We start from the raw sequence: 19,676 nt of genomic DNA on the forward strand, positions 1-19,676 counted from the left end.
AGAATTTTTGTTTTATTAATATCTACAAGGAAGAGTACTGAGAGGAAGAAAAGGAGTAAGAAGAGGAGAAGAAAAAGGAAAGGAGAAGCTAGGTGATGAAAGAGAGAAAGTGGGGGGAGACAGGGGGGCAGATGTTCATGTATCTCAACCAGTCAAAGATAGTTGTTATATCTCGGTTGGTTAGGGGGTTACACCTCTGATTGAACAATTCCAAACTTATAAAGCCTATGATTAACATTTTTTTTTAAAATAGGATAGGGGTTTTCTAAGGGGGGGGGGGATGGGGAAAGGGGATGGCATCTGAAGTGTAAATAAAATATCTAATAAAAAAATCTACAATTCAAAGTTATAAGAAAAGCCAAGAAAGGACTAGTAAAACAGATAGCTTTTCACATGTGCTGTATGGTTTATTTCAGTGAAAAAAAAAATAAAACCAAAACAAAACAGAGTAGTAAGTACTTAGTAGGTTTTGTGCAGAATGTTAATTGTTAGGAAGCCAACAGCTATTATTAATATCGCAATTAGGGCCTTACAAAGAAGGGATATTAAGGTAGTATTATTTGGATGCTGATAATATAAATAAAAGCAAAACAATACACACTGGCATACTCACCTCCCACCCCCAATCCCACAAATTCGCTAAAGTAGCAACATCTCTGCTTCTGAGTTTCTATTTGGGCATTTTAAGACTTATGAAAGTGTCTACTCCCTTTGACAGGAAGAACATTTCTGGAATTTGTTATAAAATATATGAATGTTTCTCAGGAACACACTTTTGGACACAGAAGTACATTTTTATTCATTTTTTTTTTTTAAAACTCATTCTGTCTGGGGTTTGGGAGCAAGTACTCCAAACTGGAAAGACTTATTTAAAAAATATAAAACCCTATAAGATTATGCTTATTATCTAACTATATTATATATCTAGTTATATCTAACTCTACCTAAGCATATTGCTTGGTAATCAAAATGGTCTCATGTTATGATATTATATGTTATTTGTTGGGGAAACTTGTGTTGTTACTATGCATGTCATATATTACATTTAATATAGAAGGTGCTTGAAAAATTCTTGCAGCCTGCAGACCTCCCTCAGCATCTGGGGTAAATGTTGTCGGGAGAGTAGAAAATACTGCACTTCAATTCTTCAGCATTTAGTAAACACATTTTTTTCTTTTGCTTTATAATAGAACTATACCTGATTTTAGTGGACTAGATGGTAAATACATTGAGGTTTTGTCTACCAACATTATTTCAGCATTTTAAGTTCCCTCTGGGTGCTAAGTCCATGAAGATATTGACACACGCCCCATCATGATTTTCTAATCTGACTATGATGAATCACTTCGTATGTGGGAATCTTTTGTTTTATTTTAACTTAATGAATACTGAATTTTCTTCACTTTTAAACTACTAATGTGCGAATCACTGTATTTTCACTATGTCTAGTGAGCTTTATTATTTATTTATTTATTTATTTTGATTTTTGAGACAGGGTTTCTCTGTGTAGTTCTGGCTGTTCTGGAACTCACTCTGTAGAACAGGCCGTCCTCAAACTCAGAAAACCTCCTGCCTCTGCCTCCCAAGTGCTGGGATTAAAGGCGTGCACTACCACTGGCTGGTGCACAGTGAGTTTCTTAGAAAGGCTTGAAGACTTTGGAACGATGATGTGTTCTGACCTAAGCTGATATTTTCTATTTGGCTAAGGATGATGAAGACCTCTATAATTTGAGTTCAATTTACTCATCATAAGTATTTAAAACATATCCATATTTATATGTACGCGCTCTCTGTATCCTTTAGGTAGTCAAAATCCATTTCTAGGCCAACTCTGCATACTCTGATTTGGTAGAAAAATCACAAAACCACTGCTGGAATGTACATGTTGAATCATAATTTATTATTCCTTATTTTAAGGGGTAGAAGAAAGTTTTACTTATTTTTCAACAGCAAATATATCAGTGAGCTTGCTTTTTATAGAATAAAGAATCAGTAGTTGAACAGCTAACATTGAGTGATACTTCTCTTTTCTTAGGCTTAATTTTAATTCTGATGATAAAAATGTGAAGCCAGTGATTGAAGTCTTGGGATTTCTAAGGGAGACAAAATTTAGGTTAGATTTAGAAGAGCTTCAACTTTTAATTACTTAATTGATTGATTAATTGATTGATTAAAAATAGATTATTCTCTCATACAATACATCCTGACCAATGTTTCAGCTCCCTCCACTCCTGTTAGCACCCCCTCCAATTCCCCTCTCGCCCAAGTTCACTTCTTTTTTTTTTTCTCCTTCTGAAAAAGAACAGGCCACCAAGAGACAACAACCAAAGAGGACAAAACAAATATACAAAGACAAGAAAAAAGCTCTCACACAAAAACTAAACATAGCAACCCAATAGGAGGAATAGAATCCCATGAGCAAGCAAAAGAGTCCGAGATTTACCTGCGCCCACTGTTAGGACGTCTACAAAAACTCCAACTTGACTGCCAAAGCATACATGCAGATGACTTGGTGCAAACCCATGCAGGCCCTGTGCTTGCAGCTTTGGTTTCTCTGAGTTCATATGAGCCCTGCTTAGTTGATTCAGTGGGCTATGTTTTCCTGGTGTCCCCTGTCTCCTCTAATTTCTGCAATCTTTCTTCCCCATCTTCCACTGCATTTCCTGTGCTTCAAGGAGAAATATTGCTTGGAGACCTTCAACTTAGACTCTCTATCCCATAACGACTAAATATGGATCTCTGAATCTTCTCCCATCTGCTGACAATGGAAGTCTCTCTGATGGCTCCACAGTCACACATTCAACAAGTTGTGTGGCTGTTCTCTTCTACAATGCCCTCCATACCCCCAATCAGTTTGCAGAGTATAGCCATCTCTCCTAGCATCAGCCTAAGTTGTTTAGTAATCTCCATAGATCCTTGGCGAAAAACTCAACCTAATGCAACTCAGTCCCACTACTAGAAACCTTTGTAGCTACAAGTGGTGGCCAGCTGAGACTCCTTATTCCTCATTACTAGGAGTTCTTATAAGGATAATCCTTATTGCATGAGCTAAGATGGAATCTCAAGAGAGGTTTTTTTTTTTAAGATTTATTTATTTTTATGTATATGAGTACACTGTAGCTGTCTTCAGACACACCAGAAGAGGGCATCAGATCTCATTATGGATGGTTGTGAGCCACCATGTGGTTGCTGTGAATTGAACTCAGGACCTCTGGAAGAGCAGTCAGTGCTCTTAACCACTGAGCCATCTCACCAGCCCCTCAAGGGAGTTTTGATTTGCATTTCCCTGACTGATAAAGATGTTGACCATTTCTTTAAGGGCTTATAAACCATTCAGAATTCACAATGCGTTACAGGCAGCAGACTTTGGAGACTAACATCTGGATGCAGAGTTAGTCCAATACATAAGTTTACTGGGATATACGCATACATCATCCAATCAGCTAAGTATACATTGCGCTATCATCCAATCAGCCTGGATGATAAACAGCTTGCATCATGTGAGGGTGTATGTGAAAAACAGCATATCTTGGAAGTGTGTCTGTGGACTAAAGGCAGGAAGCATGCAATGACCTGACCTAAGCACCATTTTGTGGGTCTCTGTTGTGTAGGACATCATTGTGTACCATGTAGAATACTAGTATGCTCAACAGGAGTCATTTGTGATTTTCCTGTTCCCTGTCTCTTAAAAACACCATCTGGAGAATTTATCTTCTAGTACAAGTGACAATATTGAAAGGAATTTTAAATCCTGTACTGCTCCTCAGTGATTAATAGAAAAGATGCCCTATCAAATTTTGTATGTCTAATTTATGTAGAAATCACTCATTTTTTTTTACCTGCTAACATCTGACTTTATTTTCTGTAAGATAGTATTCATTATTCCAGCCTCAAGAACTCTTCAGAGCCCTGCTTACCAACTGATAGTTCATCTGGGTTAGGCAGATAAGTTTCCAAAGGCATGAAGTGTGCATGAATGGAGGTCTTTTTGATTGTTCCCTTATTTGATCTGTTCTGTTCATTTGTCACTGCTGTGGTCTGTCACCTTCACATTTCCTACTAGCTTTATGTTCTTAAACTCTGAATAATTTACCATTCAGCTTGTGATCTTTTATTTTTCTAAAAAAAATTCCCTTTTATATTTTGGATAGAAATAATATCTAGCATGTATCCCTGGGAACACTTGGATCTTCTTATTTCTTTCTCAGCAATATAACAAATTCTCAATTAAATTATAATCCATGTTTATGTCCTCTCCCTAGTAACTCAGTACGTAACTTATTTGCAAATGAGTTTTTACAGAACAATCAAGTTAAAATTATACCACCATGGTAGGCTTCTTTCCATTTTGAGTAGTGTGTTTATAAGGTCAAAGTTAAAACCTAAATAAGTCAGAATGCCCTGGGTATATGAATCTGATCAATTCGAATGGGGCAGAGGAATGAGACAAATTGTCTTCATAGCTATCAGAAGGAACTATCCATTATAACACCATGGTTTATGACTTGTGACATTTAGAATGAATGCCCAATATATTTTCAGGTTTTAAGTTCCATAGTATGTGTGAGTACACGCCCCCCCCACCACACACACAAACAATTACTGGATCTCTAGTAAAGTAATACTGATTTCAGTACTGAGAAAATGGAACTTTTATAGAAGAGAAAATCAAAAAAAGAGCAGAGGATGTGAGACTCTATGTGAATGATAGGGAGAGTGCCGGACACCTACTGATTCTAAGGAGATGTGGTTAAGGGTCAGGGAGACAAGAAGACAGCTACAGAAAGGTTCTTGTTGGTTGATACTGAGAACACATGTCAATAAAGATACCTTGATAGAAACAATAAATGCCACAGTTACTCCAGCTGAAGTCACAAGTGTGGCAGCAGATGAGGATGACTGTGTTCTTATGTAAAGAAGAAGTTGACAGCATTGAACAGTGTGGTATTTAACTGGGGGGTTCTTGATGTGTAAGGTGGAAGAGGACAATGGTACACTGAAGCAGATTTAGTATACAAAGCACAACAGGCATGTGGTATGCCCTGTTTAGCACTTTAAAATATTACCTTTGTTTGAAAGTGAAAGGTTATACTGTTCTATGGATACATGTCAGATGACTCTAGAGGGATGACTTAGTTACAGGCTCAAGAATGGTTATTTAAATGAGAGAAAACCATTGTTTGAATCTATGGAGGGTCCAAACTGCAGGTGATTTGTGAGTAAATATTGAAAATAGATACAATATAACCTGTCAGTTCATTGAATGATTATTTTAAAATAGAGTAGAAGAGTTTGAAATTATGATATTTACTGTCATTTTTTTGACACTGATGTGTCTAGAGAGGAGAAAGTTTAGGTAACAAAATTATGTTTTCAATGTGTTATTTAAATTTCTAAAGTAATCCTCTATTAATATTAAGCAGATATTTAGAAAAGAGATTTTGCTTTCATATGATCTATATAGTTCTAAACACACACATGTGATAATAAATACAGGAAATATTTGACTGGAAAGGAGAGAAGCTTACAGAAGGATTGACTATTAAAGGAGAGACATCTTTTTTACCACCCCAAGTGTAGTCTTGTAATTAGGATTTATAAATAGGGTCAGAAATCAACAAACACTATTTATGAAGAAAACAAAAGAGAGATAGTGATTCAGGAAGAGATGAGAATATGCAAACTAAAGGAAAGATGAGAATATGTACACTAAGCAAACAGTGAGCTTCAAAATGAAGAGTATATTTGTGAAGCTTGTTCTGAGTGGTGATTATGGATTTGGAAAGGTGGATGTCATTAGTTATCACTTTAGAATATTTTTTTCTTTTTGAAATGGTTTATGTTTTGTAATCATCCCTCTACTCTAATTTAAGCTAGAGTAAGTAAAGCTTCACTAGAATTCATGTATAATTTCAAAGTACAGTTATTAACAGTCTACCGGAATTTTCCAGTGGGGACAAGCACAAATCAGGGAACAAAAGAACAGAAGAGTGTAGAATTCTGACCTTGTGCAAGTCTACTTTCAGTGATCAATAATTAGTCACCAAAGGTCTAATAAACAAAATTGATGAATTCATTAAATAACAACTATTAAGAATAAAGATTGAATAACACCTTACAGGGATGAAGGGATGGTAAATGCTGATGTAGAAAAAAATGTGTTTCAGAACAGAATTCTGTTCATAGATCATTTCTTGTCTATTTTTCAAGTGAAATTCATGATGTTGAGATCTTTGGTCTAAGGTTAGACATTGTTATTGTATTACATATATATGGAACTCCAGACTCTTTTTTAATTTTATAGATAAAATACCTGTGAAGAATTAAAAATATCACTGCATGATTTTTCATAGTTAACAGTTTATAGAGGTCTGAAACATATTTACAAGTAAGTAGGGAACTGCTGCTCTCTGCCATATGGGAGCAGAGAATTCTGGAATAACATTCCCACACAAATGTTTAAAATTCCCAACAAGACATACAAAACAATTATTTTCAGGCTGAAAAACATGAACACAGTGGGAATGTGATCTATAAGAATTGAGAAACAGTAGGTTCAGCCTTCAACAGATTGTGCTTTACTCAGATGCATGTGCACACACACACACAGAGAGAGAGAGAGAGAGAGAGAGAGAGAGAGAGAGAGAGAGAGAGACAGAGAGACAGAGAGACAGAGAGAGACAGAGAAAGAGACAGAGAGACACAGGAGAGACACAGAGAGAGGTGTATATGATATGTAGATGTAGATGTAGACAAAGTCTTCCTCCTGAAAAAAACAAAAGACGATTCCAGTAGATCATGGTAGTCTCACTGAACGGAGAAGAGAGAAGACAAAGGTTTCACTCAGGGAAAGCTAGTGGAAAGGAAGAAATTTGTAGTAATGAGCTCCAAAAGAAAACGTATAGACAACATCTGCCCCCCCATTAACTATACTGGGGTCTTTAAGCTCGTTGGCTTGTTAATATATTCATATTTAAGTTAGGAGAGTACATAGTACGTTGAATGCCACAAGTAGTTATTAAACTCCAGAGAGGCCACTCCAGACATATGGTAGGAAACCAATACCAAATTAAAAGTTATCTAAAATTAGGTCAACAAAGTTGTAAATTGTCTTGCATGATATAATAACTGCCAAATCTAAACACTATTTTTTAAAGGATAATAAAAATGTAGGTACTCAAAAAAGACAATACCATATGAGACAGGACTAGGAACACAAGCCCCAACCCATGTTTATTAATTTGGAACAATGATTGACTCATATGACAAGACATAGCACTGACAGAGATGATGCAATTAGTAAATTTTTAAATAAATTTACAAATATGATAGTAGGATATGAGTGAAAACAGGTGCTCACTGGAGCAAGACATAGAAAGCAGTATTTAAAAAAATGAGGCTCTAGGGATTAAAGCAAAAAAAAATACTGATAATGAAATGTTATCAGATAGGCTACAGGGCATTTGAGAACTGTGCAACTCAGTATCTGCATAATTTCAGGTAGCCCAGCTCAGCTCTAATGATAAGTAGAAAAAGAAGGAAAAGGTGCAGAGTTATTTCAAGTATGGAAATTGTGATGGTTATATGGTTTAAAAATACAGACTGTGACACTCTAGGAGGGATCAATAAAATTCAAAGCAGTTTTCTTCAAAATATCGTTGAAATAGGTCAACTTTCAGATATATCTATAAAAAGAGAATATAGAGAGGGAGAAAGAAGAAAATTCAAACAAGTAAAAGTGGATGTACTGGGCATGGGAGTTGACTCAGTGAGTAAAAGGGCTTGCTCTGCAAGTGATAAAGCCCTGAGTTTGATCCCCACAGCCAACTTAAAAGGCACCTGTTGGTTAATGGTTATAAACATCTCAAAACTAAGGCAAAATTTGGGATAGACTCAGAATGTAATGGAACCAGATTCCATGGACTTCAATATAAATTTAATAGCAGTTTGAAAGAGGACAGTGTTTCTTCTAGATATTTCCCAAATCTTTATCCATCTCCCCAATCCAGGATACCTGGAGCTCATTATTGCTCCAGTGCTTCCACCCTTTCAGAATGTCATGTACTTGGGATTGTGTATTTTACAGCCTTTGAGATTGGTCTTGATTTTCACTCTCATGAATATTACTTGAGATTCTTCATATTTTCTGGCTTGATCCATCCTTTTTTTTTTCACTGTGAAATATTCCCTTGAGTAAATGTAGCATACTTTATTTATTTATTTATTTATTTAAGCAAAGTAGTTATTCTGGTTGATTATTTTTGTTGATTTTTAAAATTATAAATAAAGTTCCTTTAAGTATGTATGTATCGAGTTTGAGTGGAAATATGATAAAGACCTCAATCCTGTGTCAAAGGAATGTATAGTTTTGCAAGATTCTTTAAAACCCTGTTTCCAATCACTTCCCAGCAACAGTGAGAAGTACTTCCCTTTGTTTCCCATCCTCACTGGTGTCTGCTGATTTCAGTGTTTTAGAGATTAGTTTTATACATTTAGATTATAGAACCCTCAAAAAGGTTTTTTTCTTTGTTTATTTGTGCCCTGCATTTCTTTATGATGGTATAAGTTCAGTGATGATCTTTAAATGGCATCATTTGTTTTCTGACCACTGTCCAGTTATTTTTATTTTATTTATAACTTTATTTATTTACTTTATTTATAACTTTAAAATAGAAAAATAAGTTGCTCTCAAAAAATCCCCAGGCTAATATCACTTATTCTGTCCTTCAGAAAAATCAAAGAAAAAGTTAATTTAAAATCTTTTATATATTTATTTTAATTATGTTTGTTTTCAATTGCCTGTGGTCCCAAGAAACAAGGTGGAGTAGCCATTCTAATTCTAGATCTGAATAAAATCGACTTTCAACCAAAAGTTATCAAAAAAGATAAGGAAGGACACTTCATACTCATCAAAGAGAAAATCTACCACCAAGTGTTCTTAAGGACTGAGCCATACCTTTGTCCCTCAGTTTGTTACCTTCTAGTGTCTTTGCTACCACCATTAACTTTAGGTCATAATAAATTCGACCATTTCCATATCCCCTGCTTTTTGTTTCTCTCTTTTCAATTTTTTATCATATACTTGATTTTCATAAAGATGTTGGATTTCAGATAACATTGCCTGTGAGATGTCTTTAGAACATTTAGTGATTTCTCTAATGAATAAAATTTAAATCCTTACATTTTCACAGTTAATTATTTGATGATATTGTTCCATTCGTTAAAATAGGAAACTTCACTCATTCTTTTCTTGATGTCTTTTGTTCCACATTTGTAAGTTTTTGGTAGTATTTGCATAGAGTCAAAACCCAACAAAACAGCCCATAAATTTTCTTTTTTGAATGTAGATACATTTTAAGTAATTTACAGGAAAATGTTCTATGCTCTTATTTAGGGCATAGACCATAGCCACTTCTTACATCATTTTTGAATTTCCAAATCTCCTACTTCCCTTTGCTGTTATTTCTATACAGCACAAAGACTTTTCACATGCTTTCTTTTGTAGTTTCATGCTGGTTTCTATGCCTGTTCTTACTTTTTTGTTGTTCTTAAAATCCTTACTTTTACTTTCCCCTTTGAACAATTTTTCATTAAATATAATCCTTGCTTCACTGTGATTTTTGACTTTTGCTTCTTTCTGAACTCCAAGGCTTTTTCCATTTTGTCTTTTTGTTTGACTTGTGATGAGTTTCTGTGCTATCAGAATGTTCAAAAGTTCCTGAACTCAAGAACGCACAATTATTCCTAACACTGATCCATTCACAAGTGTTGTTTTTTTTTTAACTCCTTCTCTGCCTTCCTCTATTTTCTTTTCTTCTTGGAATCCAATTATCTATATCTATTTACAGCTGTATATCCATATCATTCATATGTATACAGCTATGATATTTTACATTGTTTTGTCATTTTCTCTAATGCCTTCCCTTTCTCTTCCTCAGAAAGATAAGCATTTTGTTTAGCAGATGTTACATTTTTATTTTCATAGAAAATTAACTTAGTTTAACTATAGTTCAACTTGTTTTTTCTTGCTGCTAGAAGCAACTTCAACATTATTTTAAATTTTGTTTATTCTGCTTTCTTCAGGTGGTCCATTGGTCAGTCAACTACTTGTGAATTTCTGTATTGACTTTATGAACTATCAATTCTTTTCTCATCTTCTTTCTTTCAATACACTGTAGTGTCACCAATGGTCTGGGTTCCTTCCTAATTCTTCTGGTAGGCTTACTAAGGAATTCTGTCAGCTGATCCTGTGAAGATAGCCAACCAGAGATGGCCTCAGACCAGAACATCTAAACAAGGGAGGCTATGGAATGCTATGTGCTTCTTCCAAGTTTTAAATTCTGTCCAAAGTTCATCTTCTTTCATTCTTTACAACAAAGTATTTATGCTCATTATATATATATATATATATATATATATATATATATATATATATATATATATATATATATATATAAAACCAGGGTTTGTATTTTCATCAGCATAAAGGATATCACTTGAGGAATTTGCTCTTCTACATTGGTAGATCTTTTAGCACCTCATATTCCTTCTTTGACTAAACACAAAATGTATTCATTACTTAGATGATGACAACAAATCTAAACAAGGGAGGCTATGGAATGCTATGTGCTTCTTCCAAGTTTTAAATCCTGTCCAAAGTTCATCTTCTTTCATTCTTTACAACAAAGTATTTATGCTATATATATATATATATATTTTAACCAGGGTTTGTATTTTCATCAGCATAAAGGATATCACTTGAGGAATTTGCTCTTCTACATTGGTAGATCTTTTAGCACCTCATATTCCTTCTTTGACTAAACACAAAATGTATTCATTACTTAGATGATGACAACAAACAAATTATTAATTCTATTGCTAAGAATGCCAACATTGTATATGTTTTGTTCACATTTTATTATTTCTACTACCAAGATGTTTCAAAGAATATACAAAATAGTTTGTGTTTGTTCTGAATTTACTGTCAGCTAATAAAGATCTTTGAATTTACTATGTGATTCCTTCACATCAATTCTGTGTGATGGAAACGTGTGTATTTTATAGAAGGCAACTCGGACTTAGTCAAGTCCAATTAGATATTGAAGGACACACAGTTTAAACATTGTATAATAATTCATTGACTACAAACTCTAAATAACATTAAACAAAATTAATTAAAAAAAAAACAATATTAACCAATCAGAGCTCCCAGGTGTTGCAACCTGCTTTGCTCTACCTGGCTTGAGACAAAAGACTTAACAAGCCTGAATAGTTACTATGTTGCGGCCTGCTCCCTCTGTCTGGCTTCAAACTGCCACTCCAGTCTTCGGGTCAGGGTCTAGAGAGAAAGAGTGAGGATAAGGAGAAAAGATGCAAGGAATGGAGACAAGACAGAAGTTCTGATCAAGTATCTTTATTTGAAGGGAAACGTAGGGTATTTATACACTTTTGCCACGCCCCTTGTAGGCACATGGATATGACTTAAGCCTTGGAGGCATGGCTAGCATGTGGATAGCTTCTTTCCAGCTGCTTTCTACTAAAGGTCGGCTCCCAACAGGTCTCCCTTTTAAATTATTTTTTCAAAAGGTAAGGTTGGGAAAACTTACAGAAACCGTGCCTGTCATAGGTTGGAACAAAGGACCCCAGCCTCCCTTTCCCATCCTTGGATACTCAACAACCATTGGTTGAGCTCCTGTCTTAGGATGGTGAGGCCTCCCTTCTTTTAGGGAAAAGGATCTCGATATGTTCTCTTACCTGCCATTGACTATCTGGCTTAATGTGTAAGCTAGGGGTTAATCCTCGTCAGTCTTGATGACAGAGGTTTCAGAGTCCCCTACATCCAGTCTATAATAATGGACCTGTATGGGTTTCATTTGAATAGCATCTATCTGTTGCCGTACAAAAGCCATCAGTCTGTTGAACAGCATAAACCGGAGAGACAAGAGACTTAATGCCTAAATCGTCGGTATAACAGCAACACTCTTTTAAAGGCAACACACAGAAATACAGAACTGATCATAGCTTTGATCTTAACAAAACGAGTAAAAACATCCCCTGTCCCTGCTCAGTCGATCTCAAACCCCCAAAACAACTATAACAACTGTGGTAGTGGGTTTAAACAATGTACCCCACTAAATCATAAGTCAGAGAACCAAGAGTCGAATAGAGCCACCCTGGAGATTCAGGTGGTGATGTCTCCTTCAGCACTGAGAACTTCCCAAGTCAGGCTTGCTCATTGATCTGTTCCGGTTTGAAGGCAATTGTGAAACATCTTCATGTTTCCTTCATATTTCCTGCAAGGAAAAAATGCGCTTCTCAGGGGGTTTCTCCTCCCTGGATTTGTTATTGTTGTCTATTTGTTTAATCAGTCTCTCTGGCAGCCAACGTGCAGCATCTGCAGTTTGGGAATATATGCAAACAGAACCTTTTCCCCAGATAAGCACTGGATCGGGACCATTCCAGGTTCCAGTTAATGGGTCTTTCCAGAGGACTGTTGCAAAATTCTTTTTGGTATCAGGATGCCAGAAACCTCTTTTAGGATTTTTATATTGTGATCAGTAGGGTACAATGGAAGTAACAATAGTTGAGCTATCCTCTTTCCTGTAGAAATGGTGACTATATTCTGAATTGCCTGGGCCATTACCTTAATCTCACCTTGATAATCATTGTCTATAACTCCAGGAAAAATTTGTAGTCCCTGCATAGTAGCACTGCTTCTTCCCACTATCAGGCCAAACACATTTGGATAGAGCGGTCCAAACACTCCAGTGGGTAAGGCCAGAGGTCCCATTTCTGGGGTTAATACTGTGTGGGTGGCAGAACTGAAGTCCAGTCCTGCACTTCCTGGTGTTGCTTGACTAAGTTCAGAAAGGGATTGGTGTTTGCTGGTATGACACTGACTGCTCCATAAGCCTGTTTTGGCTTGAGTTGGTTCAGGGCCTGGAGCTGGCCCCTGTTCCTGTTTCCCTGATTATGGGAAATGGTATTTCCTTGTGTGTCTCTTTTGGACCTACATTCACTAGCCCAATGCCTTCCATGTTTGCAATGTGGGCAGAGCCCAGGCTGATTGCTGGGCTGTCTCTGGGTTAACTCATTTTCTGCCTTGCAATCTCTTGCAAAGTGTCTAGCCTTGCCACATTTAAAACAGGCCTTTTTATCTCTCCTTGCCAAAAATTCTCTTACTGATTGTTCTTGCAGCTGCCATAGCTAAGCCCTGTTGGTAGGAGGGACCTATGTCAGAATAGAGTCTGATATACCCTATAAGATCTGTCTTTTTCCTGTAGGGTCTAATGGCCGCTTGGCAGGCAGAATTGGCATTTTCATATAAAAGTTGTTTCACATAATCTACACCTGCCTCTGCATTACCAAAAATCCTCCCTGCTGTTGTCATTAATCGATGAACAAAGTCAGAAAATCGTTCATCAGGCCCTTGCCTGACTGTTGTTAAAGATGCACCAGCGTCTCCTTTTACTGGGAGTTTACGTCAAGCCTTCATGGCTGCATTTTGAATTTGATCATATAAACCTGGATCATATTGCATCTGGTTATCACTAGAAGCAAATTGCCCTTCTCCTACTAAGGCATCAAAGGACCAACCATTGCCTGCCTGAATGTTTCTACTTGCTATCTCTTTACAATTCTCATGATACTCTGATTTCCAAATAAGATAGTCTCCACTGCTAAGAACTGCTCTCACTAACGTATTCCAATCACTAGGAGTCAGCCACTCCTCTGCCACAAACTCTAAAATTGCAAGAGTAAAGGGAGTGGTGGCACCGTATTGAGATACGGCATTTTTAATTCTTTAATAATTTGAAAATTAAACCCCGTGTGATGTCTCCAAGCAACCCCTTGAGCTTCTCTGGTCTCTGATACAGGGAAAGCCTTAGCGTCTCCCTACTCTGGCTGATCTGTAGCTGAACTAAGGCTAGAGGATAGGGACTGCCTTTGCACACAGGGTTGAGGAATGTGAAAATCTGGGGGATTTTCGCAGTTGGCATCTGGAGTCCTCTTCCCTGTCCTTAATTTTTGTAGCTGATTAATTAAGTCCTGATACTCTTTTTCTAACTCTATTTGTTGTTTAAGAATAGAAATTTTATCCTGTAACTCCTTTCTGGGATCTACAACCACTGTCTCCACAATGGGAGCCTCTGGAAGTGGAAGTGTAATGTAAATAAATAAAATATCCAATTAAAAATACAATTTAGTATTTTTGTTCATTTTTTAAAAATTTGTGCTTTTAATGAAAGAAATAACAAGACTCATACACTCAATTATTTATAATGTTGCAACATCAGATTTAAAATTATATTATCTTACATAGCAGATATTCATTTGAGAGATACTAAGAGTGTCCTTTGTCTCCTTGGGATGTTCATATGTCCTCATGAAGATACCTATGTGTGTTCAGATCTACTGTTTATCAGTTTTCGTGTATCTTGAACTCACTGTCATGCTCAAGCTGCTACAATAGAGCAAAATAAAATGTATGGTTGTTAAGGAACAACTTGATTTGATTAAAAAAGTCAGGACATGGTACAGGCAGATCTAGTTTCTGACAAAATGTGGCCTCTTGGTTCTTAGCCATTCTGGTCTTGCTAAAGAACAAGATGGTGTGGGAGTCCTCCAGGTGTTCTTGTATTAGAGTACTGATTGCTTTTCCTTATAAGAATATCATCCTTGGAAGGAAACCTAAGCACTTTACAAGGCCCCATGTCCTGATGACCTCACTAAAAGAAGTAAGATAAGGTAGTGAGTCATAAAAAATTAAAATATATGACAGTTACCTATTATTAACAACTGAGTCTTCTGTATTTCCATATGCAACTCATTACATCTGAGTGTATCAAGCATTGGTGGGGGAAGATGTCTTCATCTTCTTTGACCTAGCAGTATTGTTGAATAGAATTATCTGTTTCTACTGGCCACTAATGGCAGTTACTAGTCTAATGTGTCTATAAATAGTTGATGGGTGGCTAGTGTATCTGAAGAAATAGATTATTTGGTTTTAGTTAAATTAACCTGAACATCAATATAAATCTATTGACCATTCAGTACATGGCAGTGCTAACCCAAAATATCCATTTCTAGAATGTAGCTGCTAAAGATATTTTCTAATAATTTGTTCTATGATGATCAGCTCACTTAATAATTATTTATACAACTGCTGACATTGAACATTTATTTTCAACTTGATTCTTTTAGCATCCCAACTTTCACATTACATTTTATTTCATCTGGTTGGTTTTCATCAATGTGTACACACACATATACATTGATGATCATAAGAACAGAATCAAATGATTTAATCTTTGCTATTATATGAATAATTTAGTATGTTTTCTGTATGAGTAGTCCTCATAGATGCTTTTTCTCCAATGTTTTAAATTAATTAGTTTTAGGAATCTATATTTTTGTTCTGTGAGGATTGTCATTATGAATAATAATATATTTGTTTTTTTTATAATTCTGATTATGCTTAGTTTAGTCTAGCTATTCCTCTCTCAGTTTCTAATGTCTTAACTCTTAGTAAAGGTCACTGGTTGAATTTGTAATTAGATCCTTTCTATAAATAGTAAGTATTAAAGAAAACATCGCCTGAGAATGGTTGTAAAAGACTAATCAAGGTACTTCAGAGATAGAAGCAGAGACAACAGAAGTTCCAGGCCACACTCATGAGCATTATAAAATGTATACATTCTGGAATATAGAAGATACTTTTTCAAAACACTGAAAACAAAAGAAAGATGACCTGAATTGTTTTTATGTTCAAACCTTGATTACAACTGTGAATATTTGACACATTAATTAACTTATTACTATTTTAATTTATATAGTTAAATTTAATATTAGGATATTTTGGATCTTATCATTTCAGGATCACCAAACAATTTTGAGAGCATGGGCTGTGAAAGATTTTGCCCCAAATTGTCCTCTGTATGTTCAGATATTAAAACCAGAAAACAAATTCCACATCAAATTTGCAGGTAAGTTTTGGTCTTCAATGACAATCTCTGAATTCCTCTAATAATTTTCAGTTTTGTTTTACATTTGTAAAGATAGTGGCACTTCACTTATTCATGGTTCTGTAGAACAGATAGGATTCTCTTTTAAGCATTTGTTTAAAACATCAAATTTCCAATATGCATGAATTTAATATTTGAGTTGAATCTTTACTTTTGACATAGAACTTGCTACTTTTAGTACCTGAATTTACCACATATTTTTATAATATTTTTTGAATTTTAAAATGATGCTGTGATTAAATTTTGAAATGTTCTATCTGTCTTTATGTTTACACATAGTTATCTCCCACATATATTATTTAAAGCACAAATTAGCGTAACTTACAGTATACTGCAATGCAGTATAGTTAATTTGGGTTATAGACCTTAAGCATAATTCAAGAAAGAGAGAATCTTCTGTTTTATGTTTTTTGAGCCACTGCTTTTTAAAACAAAACATTACAAGGGTCAGGGAAAACATGATTTGCATCATTAGAAAATTGAACAACAAAATTATAATTATTTTCCTAAATACTTTTGTAGGAACAGCTTTGTACCTGATCAGTGATTCATATACTTTTCTCCCAAGCAGAGCAGGCATGTTTGAATTCATTTCAACTGTCAAAGCTTAAACGATTATTAAAATAACAGTTCTTTTAGCAATATGCCACAAGTTGTTTGGTCCATGTATCTTTAAATGTTAATTAGTTGGTTTATTGTACTGAAATAGCCATTGTAAATTAATTTTAAATAAGAAAGTAATGAGGTTGGTGATACAGTTTTACCTTTTTATTTTTCCTATCACAAGTGATGTCTGATTTTAACAAAATGTTTATAGGAAAACCTAAGACAATGACTCTTTATTCCATTTGTATATTATTGCACTTTGAAATATTTTTCTGTAAAAAGTACTCACTGCAGGAGTTCTGATTGTAGTGGTCTGAGGTGCTGGTGCTAGGCCTAGGAAAGCTGACAAAGATGTGGGAGTCATTCTATTGCACATGCTTTTGGGGGTGAAAAGGAAGCATATACATGAAGTGCCTTATGAAGTGTTTTTCCAAAAGCCTGTTTTAAATAAATATTTGTGTTTTAAATTACTATTTATAAATGTCAATGAGAATATTCAGGCAGCATTAATGACATGAACAGTAGTCAAAGTGTTATAGTAAAATATTAAACTTGAATGTCAACATTTAACATTTTATGCAAATTATTATTCTCAGTCATGATTTCCATTCCTCTTGAAAAACTGCCTATGTTCAACTAGATAGGGCCAGAAGCAATGATTAAAATAAATTTGGCAAATTTTAGCTGTCCATTTAATCTAAATCAATTGGATCTAAATTTTAAGGCAACTGCTGCAACTGGAATGGAAAATCAGCCTATCATTTTAATATGAGATTACTCACTCAGAGAAGACCTCCACTCTTCTTCCCTTTCTTTATCCAGCCAAGAATAATATTCTTCCCGTAGATCAATCATCTGCTGAAATAGAGTGTTTATAAGTAAGGTGTTACCGAAACTATTGTGTTGTTTTTACTTTCAAATATTTCATTTGACATTATTTTAGTTAACTTACCAAGATGAGTACATTATTTAAAAACTCTCTCCCATTAGTTCATCTCAATATTTCCTATTTTGACACATGTTGAAATTTTGCTTAATAGTGCTTTAAGTTCTTTTATAGCTGAGATTACAGCATATCAGATGGAGTCTTTTTATAGTACAAAAGATGAAAGCATTGTAGTTTCATTAAAATGTCATAAAGATATTAAGGCTGATGTATGAAGCTCTCAGATCAATATAATTCATTTTACATCTCAGCAAGAGTTTGAGAAGTAACAGACTTTTCATAATAAAAGGCAGTAGATAAAGCTGTCAGCTTGTTTAGTAGATCATTAAAATGATGCTCCCCAAGGAACCAAACTCTACCATGTGTGTCTTACTGGAATGTGGTCTTAAAGCCTCTGAGCTGCATCTGAAGAAGTTCTGTTTTTAACCTCTGAAAAGAAAGAAAAATCACATTTCTTTTGTGGTTTTCATTGCTTTCTTACATTGCTTAAGTACTACTTAGACTTTCATGGATATCCAAACAATGCATTTTTATATTTAACCTTTTCAATGATATCCTCAAATAACCCTAAATCGAAGAAAAATCTTTCAATGATTATATATTATGCATTTTAAAATTTTTAAAAAACGTATTAACAAAAGTGACTGGGGTGAAAAATTTAAATTTCTGCTTACAATTGCATATATTACACAGTGAAAACACTACAGCAAGTTATTGCCTATTATGGAGAGTTATGTATGTTTCTTCTTTCAAATAAATAACAGCAAGCATTCAATAAATGGGTGTTAGAGTTCAAATATACTGAAGTATAATTAAAATGGTATCTCCTGTTTTGATTATATCCCAAAGCAAAAGACTACAAATGCATTTTGTGAGCCATAGAAAAAATAGATTCTTATTCACGTCACCATAAAAACGAAGAAAAAAAATTGTATACTTAAAAAGAGGCAGAAAGAATAAAATGTTCAGTAAAATAATAGTTTTATATTCTTCATATGTATTACAAAAGTCAACCAAAGAAAGTGTGATTCACAGGTAATATAATTATGATTTTGAAGATACACTTCTAAAGTGACATAGGTCACTCATTTAGAAACAAGCTTCATTTCAGTAGTATTTGCTTTTAATAAAGAATTTGTCAAATAAAGCACAAAATATGTAAATGTTGGCTGGTTACCATACAATGTTTTCATTGCTTCAGCTGCATAACCTCAGATTGCTACTCTTCTAAGTTTGTTTCATAATTAATAAAAATGATAGTAAAAAAAGACACTCCTACACTGAGTCATTACTATTCAAAACACACAAGAAAATCAGCTACCACTAAATGGAACCTGTATGAGAGGCAGCTCCTAATTGTAGCTTAGTACTTGGTTCTTATTTTAACTAATTTTATTACATTAACTTCTAGATAGACTAAATTAAATATATTATGTAAATATATGCTATTATATTGAAGAGAATATACTATCAACTCACAAATTTTAGAGACAGAAAAGGATTAAGAATGGTATGAAAAAATAGCCTCAGCCTAAATAAGTTATCTTCAGAATACAGTAGAGAAAAAAATTTAATGATCACATGGTCAGTAGGACTTGAAAATTAAGAAGAAACAGAGATTCCAGAAAAGGAATGTTTTCTCTTTGGAATCTGTAAGAATTGCTGTAGATGTAGAGAAATAAAGGCATCAAGTGCCAGAAGACAAGGGTTAAAATATCATTGTCTAAAAACATCATATCATCTATGTATAAGGAGAATTCTAAAACAAAATTCTTTCATATGATGATGATGATGTGTGTGTGTGTGTGTGTGTGTGTGTGAGAGAGAGAGAGAGAGAGAGAGAGAGAGAGAGAGAGAGAGAGAGAGAGAGAGAGAAATATGTCATTAATGTATAAGATTTCTACTTTTATCATTCTCTGTTTGTAGTCATATGAGTGTGGGTGCTGTATCTCAAACTGCTTAGCCTATTATATTGCTAACAGACATTTCAAAAGGTAGATTTTGGAAAACCATTATGATTTATCTAAAACCTATTTACCAGCCATTCTCATGTGCATCTATAGAGAATATACAAGAGAACACAGTATTTTTCCTTTCAT

The 19,676-nt window shown here is 34.7% G+C and overlaps 1 protein-coding gene across 4 annotated transcripts in view; it reads left to right on the forward strand.

Annotated features, from left to right (window-relative positions):
- Positions 1-19,676, forward strand: part of Kcnt2 (potassium sodium-activated channel subfamily T member 2) — a 332,481-nt gene that overhangs the window by 175,786 nt on the left and 137,019 nt on the right. For all 4 annotated transcript variants that reach the window (XM_076941300.1, XM_076941299.1, XM_034513149.2 and 1 more), the window contains exon 13: positions 15,878-15,986. In XM_076941300.1, the coding sequence (XP_076797415.1) occupies positions 15,878-15,986 (109 nt within the window). The remainder of the gene's footprint in view (positions 1-15,877; positions 15,987-19,676) is intronic.

The sequence above is a fragment of the Arvicanthis niloticus genome, chromosome 10, assembly GCF_011762505.2.
Source record: "Arvicanthis niloticus isolate mArvNil1 chromosome 10, mArvNil1.pat.X, whole genome shotgun sequence".
In the NCBI taxonomy this organism is placed as follows: Eukaryota; Metazoa; Chordata; class Mammalia; order Rodentia; family Muridae; genus Arvicanthis; species Arvicanthis niloticus.